This window comes from Cebus imitator, unplaced genomic scaffold, assembly GCF_001604975.1.
Source record: "Cebus imitator isolate Cc_AM_T3 unplaced genomic scaffold, Cebus_imitator-1.0 Scaffold8, whole genome shotgun sequence".
NCBI lineage: Eukaryota > Metazoa > Chordata > Mammalia > Primates > Cebidae > Cebus > Cebus imitator.
The window spans coordinates 6,943,538-6,950,077 of record NW_016107323.1 but is presented as its reverse complement, the minus strand read 5'-3'; the positions used below and the strand labels follow the sequence as shown (position 1 = coordinate 6,950,077).

The following is a 6,540-nucleotide window of genomic DNA, read 5'->3' as shown; positions in this document are numbered from 1 at the left end:
TTCACCATGTTGACCAGGATGGTCTCGATCTCTTGACCTCGTGATCCACCTGCCTCGGCCTCCCAAAGTGCTGGGATTACAGGCTTGAGCCACCGCGCCCGGCCCCTTTTGGAATTCTTTCCTTCACTTGCAAAGTAGTCTATTAAAAAATCTTGGCTGAGTGCAGTGGCCCACATACTTTGGGAGGCCTAAGCAGGTGGATCGTTTGAGCCCAGGAGTTCAAGACCAGCTTTGGCAACATGGCAAAATCCCGCCTCTACAAAAAATGTAAAAAATTATCTGGGTGTAGTAATGCATACCTATAGTCTCAGTTTCTTGGGAGGCTGCGATGGGAGGATCACTTGAGCTCAACACTGGAGGTCAAGGCTGCAGTGAGCCATGATTGTGGTATTGTACTCCAGCTTGGACAACACAGTGAGACCCTATCTCAAAGAAAAGAAATATTATTATACTTAAATTTAAAAAAAAAGGATTTTTGATAAATTATACTTAAGTGACTCATACCTGTAATTCCAGCACTTTGGGAGGCCAAGGTGGCTGGATCACTTGAGCCCAGGAGTTTGAGACCAGCCTGGCCAACATGGCAAAACCGTCTCTACTAAAAATACAAAAATTAGCCGGGCGTGGTGGCGCATGCCTGTAATCCCAGCTACTTGGAAAGGTGAGGCACAAGAATCAAGAATTGTTTGAACCTGGGAGGTGGAGGCTACAGTGAACCGAGGTCACACCACTGCACTCCAGCCTGGGTGACAAAGTGAGATTCTGTCTCAAGAAAGAAAAAAAAAGTCTCCTGAGCAGTTCTGAAATTGAACTGTAATGTTTTCATTAAAATATCCCAGTTATGCTGGGTGTGGTGGCTCATACCTATAATCCAGCACTTGGGAGGCCAAGGAGGTCAGGAGTTTGAGACCAGCCCAACCAACATGGAGGAACCCTGTCTCTACTAAAAATACAAAAGTAATCAGGTGTGGTGGCACATGCCTGTAATCCCAGCTACTTGGGAGGCTGAGACAGGAGAATTGCTGGAACCCAGGCAGAGGTTGTAGTAAGCCAAGATCGCACCATTACATTCCAACCTGGGCAACAAAATTGAAACTCCATCTCAAAAAAAAAAAAGAAAACCCCAGTTACAGCTAAAGGACAGTTAGACAGTTAAATATCTGATTAGAAATTTTGTAAGTCAAACCTCTTTTGTTTACTGTGAAATTTGTTTTGTTTTTTTACTTTGTTATGGTAGCCTTGAAAATCATTGCAAGGACTGCTTACTGAGACAAAGTTTTATATAAAAATCATTTAAACTGATCACCCTGATTGTTCCTGACAGCTTTATCATGAGTTTAGATTTTTATAGCGTGTCTTTATTCAGAGAAAACTGCAAATCTATTAAATAAATTGAACCAGCACCAACTATAAGGTAACCTTTGTATTAACAGCTTTGGGAGAGCAGCACTCTTAACCAATAGCTTTTGGCTCTGCATGTTTATAATAATTTTGATAAAATTAAATGCTGCTACACTGAAATTCTGTACATATGCTTTTGTTGACAATGATGAAGAAATTAACTAACGTGTAAGTAACTGATTTCCTGGGTGGTTGCTGCTATACGTTGTTTTCCATACTTGAGAAACATTTACTGAATATATTCATTAGGTATACGAGTCACTACTCTTCTAAAATGTTTAAATGAAACTTGGTACTTTTGATGATTGAGGGTAATGCATTTGATTTGTGATTATCACATTTTCATCAGGGAAGGCAAAAAGATTCATTATAAAATGTAGAATTTTCTGGGTTTAATTCTGTTTCTAGATTGTTTTCCACTAGAGCAGCTCTGGGCAAATTTTTCACTATTAATTACTTAAATGCAAGTTTTTTATCTATTCATATATGTGTGTATGTATCCACACACACCTATGTGTGAATGTATATATAAAAACCAAAATAAAACTTAAACGTTAGTTAGGGCCGGGTGGCTTACACCTATAATCCCAGCACTTTGGGAGGCCAAAGTTGGAGGATCACTTGAGCTCAGGAGTTTGAGATCAGGCTGGGCAACATAGTGAGACCTTGTCTCTACAAAAAAAAATGCAAAATTAGCTGAGCATGGTGGCGTGTGCTTGTGGTCCCAGCTTCTGGGGAGGCTGATGTGGGAGAAGCACTTGAGCCTGGGAGGTCGAGGTTGCAGCAAGCTGAGATTGCACCACTGCGCTCAGCCTAGGTAACAGAGTGAGACCCTGTCTCAAAAAATAAAAAAAAAGAAAAAGGTTGGCTGGGCGTGGTGGCACATACCTGTAATCCCAGCACTTTTGTAGGCCGAGGTGGGCAGATCACCTGAGGTCAGGAATTTCAGACCAGTCTAACCAACATGGTGAAACTCCATCTCTACTAAAAATACAAAATTTGCTGGGTGTGGTGGCACATGCCTATAATCCCAGTTACTCAGGAGGCTGAGGCAGGAGAATTGCTTGAACCCAGGACGCAGAGGTTGCAATGAGCCTAGATTGCACCATTGCATTCCAGCCTGGGCAACAAAAGTGAAACTCCACCTCAAAAAGAAAAAGGTATTTTCTGTGAAAGATATGAAGGGTTTGGGGGTTCTTTCTTTGTTTCTTTCTTTCTGTCTTTGCCTGTCTTTCCCCTTCTTTCCCCGTCTTTCTGTTTTTCTTCTTTCTGCCAGGCTGGAGTGCAGTGGTGCGAACTCAGCTCACTGCAACCTCTGCCTCCTGGGTTCAAGCTATTCTCCTGCCTCAGCCTCCCAAGTAGCTGAGACTACCAGTACATGCCGCCACACCCAGCTAATTTTGAATTTTTAGTAGAGATGGGGTTTCACCCATTGGCCAGGATGTTCTCAATCTCTTGACCTTGTGATCCACCCACCTCGGCCTCCCAAAGTGTTCCTTTCTTTTTGGTTTTCTAAGCTCATCTCTGGAAGACCACAGTGCTTACCCATGATCTTCCTGTTATAGACCTCAGGGAGCCAAACTCACTGACTGTTCATAAAGCCAGATCAACACAAGGCAGTAAGAGAAGCAGAACTACTTATTGGTAGAAGATATAAACAAAGGGATCATCAAAGTTGTAGATTCTATGGAAATTAGCTTTACAGACTCCCCATATGGTTCCAAGCCAACATTTAATCATTTGCCAGATGGATTTGAGGGGCTTCAGGATGCACGAGTTCATAGTGAATTTTAGGAGCCCATAGCAAGTGTCTTGTATTTGAATGGCTGGGAACTGAGCAGAGCATGTGTGGAGGTGTGGATGGAAGACCTCAACCGACAGAGGAGAACATGTGCCCTGCCTGGGAGCAGAAGGAGAGTTTATGGGGATAGCAAACAAAGTGTGGCGTGAATAAGGGGGATTCCTCCACGTGGGGCCAGCTGCCTTGCCCGTACCTACAGAGTGACAGTCAGGCTTTATGGAGACTTTTTTTTTTTTTTTTTTTTTTTTGAGATAGGGTTTAGCTCTGTCACCCAGGCTGGGGTGCAGTGGCGCAATCTCATCTCACTGCAACCTCTGCCTTCTAGGCTCAAGAGATCCTTTCACCTAAGCCTCCAGAGTAGTTGGGGCTATAGGTGTCCACTACCACACCCAGCTAATTTTTGTACTTTTAGTAGAGATGACATTTCACCATGTTGCCCAGGCTGGCCTCAAACTCCTGGCCTCAAGTGATCTGCCCACCTTGGCCTCCAACGTGCAGGCGTGAGCCACCACGCCTGGCCGTGTAGACCTTCTTAGACCAGTTTACTCAAAAGTAGCCATTCTTTTGGATGAAGCTACAGGGTCTCCATATGTTTAAACAAAGTTCTTGGTTTATATCTGTGTCCTTAGCCACATTTTATTGCAGCATCAATAAAACTCCTTAGTTACATGCTTTGATTAACTTGGATGAAATTCAAGGAGTAAAGCTAGAAATAGCTCACATTTATATTTTACAAGGTAATTGGTTTAGATTTTAACTTAGCCTCCATTGATATCTGTGCCAAAGAAATTCTCAAACATTATGGGTAAAATAAATACCGAGGGAATAGTTTTCATGAAATACTCAGAACACAGTCCCGCTCAAAGGAATATAGTCACCTTCAAATTTTGTCACCTTAGAAGATCCTTTTTAGCAGTGCTGCCATTTGTTCAAAACATTTTTAGGATTCCTCTTTTGAATCTATATCCCAATTATTATCTCCACAGTTGTACCAAATCTTTATATTTTAAGGGGTAGATTTGAGTCCAGACATGAACTATTGGAGCTAGCAGAAGGCAGACCTGGTGCTTTGTCCTGTTTTTCTGCAGACTTTATGGCCTTTGGCAGGCCACCCAGCTTTTTTGGCCCTTCATTTTCTCATATGGGGTTTAATCTGAACGTGGCTTCCAATACTGAAGGTCTGTGGTCATATAAGTGCTGGCGTGTCTTTTTGTTTGTTTGTTTCTGAGACAGGGTCTCACTCTGTTGCCCAAGCTGGAGTACAGTGGTGTGATCATGGCTCAATACAACCTTGAACTCCTGGGCTCAAGCAGTCCCCTCAGCCTCCTGAGGAGCTGGGATTACAGGTGCATGCCACCATCCCTGGCTGATTTTTTTTTTTTTTAATGTTGCTCAGGCCGGTCTCAAATTCCTAGCTTTGAGCATTCATCCTGCCTCAGCGTGCCAAAATACAGGAATTACAGGCATGAGCCACTACGCCCTGCCTGTATTTTAACTGTATTTCATTATGTTACAAATTTGAGAACTAAATGAGGGTGTGTTGCCTTGCATGTCTCTGTTAGTTTGTACCAAGAATCTGATTACGGAGTAGCCACTGAGCTAAGAAGAAAATGGTGCAAAGAAGGAAAGAAGCCATTTCTGGATCCAGTGTTCATCTTTTACTAAATTTTCACTAGAGAGTTGGCCCCTGTACCAAATGAGATTTGGGGTGTGAAGGCCAGTAGCCTAACAGGTAATGATTCCTGGGGAAGACTCCTGAGAAGGGTCTCATGTTACAAACTCATGAGGGTCCCCTCTTCTTTCTTATAGGCATCCAGGCTGGAGAAGCAGAACAGCACACCTGAGAGTGACTATGACAACACTCCCAACGACATGGAGCCAGATGGCATGGGGTACATCTGCAGGACATACACGCCAGGGGAGGGGCTCCCCAGGGCCAGAGACCTGGCAGTCCTGGGCCAGCAGAAGCAGTTCACCACCCACACCCCTTTCCTCTATTTTCAGACTCATAAAGTCTTAAAATATTCAAGCATATGCTCATAGTTTACTTGTCTTGTCATCTCACATTATTGCCGAAAGGCCTTTTTCTTTGTACCAGCACATTATGTATCTCTAGCTATCTGAAGTATATTTAAAGTCATTACCCCACTTCATCATGAAGACAACATTAGGTTACATTCTGCATTTGAACCCAAGGAGTTGGCCCTCGGGGATGGCTTTATAACCACACACCCTCCCTGCTCCAGGTATTTCCCTCCTTTTTCCCCTCCTTCACCCTTCCCATGAGAGTCAACACTTCCAACTCTATGGTAGAATGAAATAGCAGATTTTGGAGCCTTACCTTGAGTCTCCTGCTAGACAGGATAAAGGAAACGAAGAGACCAGCCTGCATTCAGCTGGCATTCAGCCAGTGCATACAAAGTGGCTCCTAGAAGCAGAGGAGCAGCTGATAAGCCCCTGCTGTGTTTAACTGCATCTTTAATGTTCACAGGTCAAGCCGAAAGGGACGGCAAAGAAGTATGGTATGGCCAGGCGATGGCTTGGTACCAGACGCAGCAGACCCCCATGTGGCCCCAAGCCCCACTCTCCCTAGCACTGAAGATGTCATCAGGAAGACTGAACAGATCACCAAAAACATACAGGAGCTCTTAAGAGCAGCCCAAGAAAATAAACATGACAGGTAAGCAGGACTGAAGACCATGCTTTGGGAGAGCATGTGCTATATACCCAGAAGGGGATGCTGCCCACATTCTCAATGACAGCTGTTCCCAGCATGCTGACTTCAAGTTTTCAAGGTCATTGAAAACTTAAGTCTACATAACAGGCTTAAGAACAACGTCAAGTTTGGTTTGGTTTGTCTTGTTTGATTTACATAGTATTTTCTTTTTTTTTTTCATCTTGTTATGGAGCTCCAAAAATAAATGCCTCTACAAATAGGATTGTGGCAATATTTAGGGTGGCGACAGTGCTAGTTCTAGGTGGAGGGGGCAAGGGCTGCCTTACACCTCACTTCCAGCCACAGCTACACCCTGGCTTGACTAGGAACAAGGCTGCTGACACAAACGGTATCCTGGGCTGGGCACAGTGGCTCACACCTACAGTCCCAGCACTTTGGGAGGTCAAGGCGGGTGGATCATCTGAGGTCAGGAGTTCAAGACCAGCCTGGCCAACATTGTGAAACCCTGTTTCTACTAAAAATACAAAATTGCTGGGCGTGGTGGCACATGCCTGTAATCCCAGCTACTCAGGAGGCTGAGGCAGGAGAATTGCGTGGACCTGGAGGTTGCATTTAGTCAAGAACACGCCATTGCACTCCAGCCTGAGCAACAAGAGCGAAA

The 6,540-nt window shown here is 44.2% G+C and overlaps 1 protein-coding gene across 13 annotated transcripts in view; it reads left to right on the top strand.

The window, feature by feature from the left end:
* Positions 1-6,540, top strand: part of GIT2 (GIT ArfGAP 2) — a 72,259-nt gene that overhangs the window by 53,798 nt on the left and 11,921 nt on the right. For 5 of the 13 annotated variants that reach the window (XM_037743290.1, XM_017541831.2, XM_017541824.2 and 2 more), the window contains 2 exons: positions 5,012-5,094; positions 5,694-5,882. In XM_037743290.1, the coding sequence (XP_037599218.1) occupies positions 5,012-5,094; positions 5,694-5,882 (272 nt within the window). Of the gene's footprint in view, positions 1-5,011; positions 5,095-5,693; positions 6,264-6,540 lie in introns of those variants that run through there. The other 8 variants (XM_037743263.1, XM_037743261.1, XM_037743265.1 and 5 more) reach the window with 3 other exon arrangements.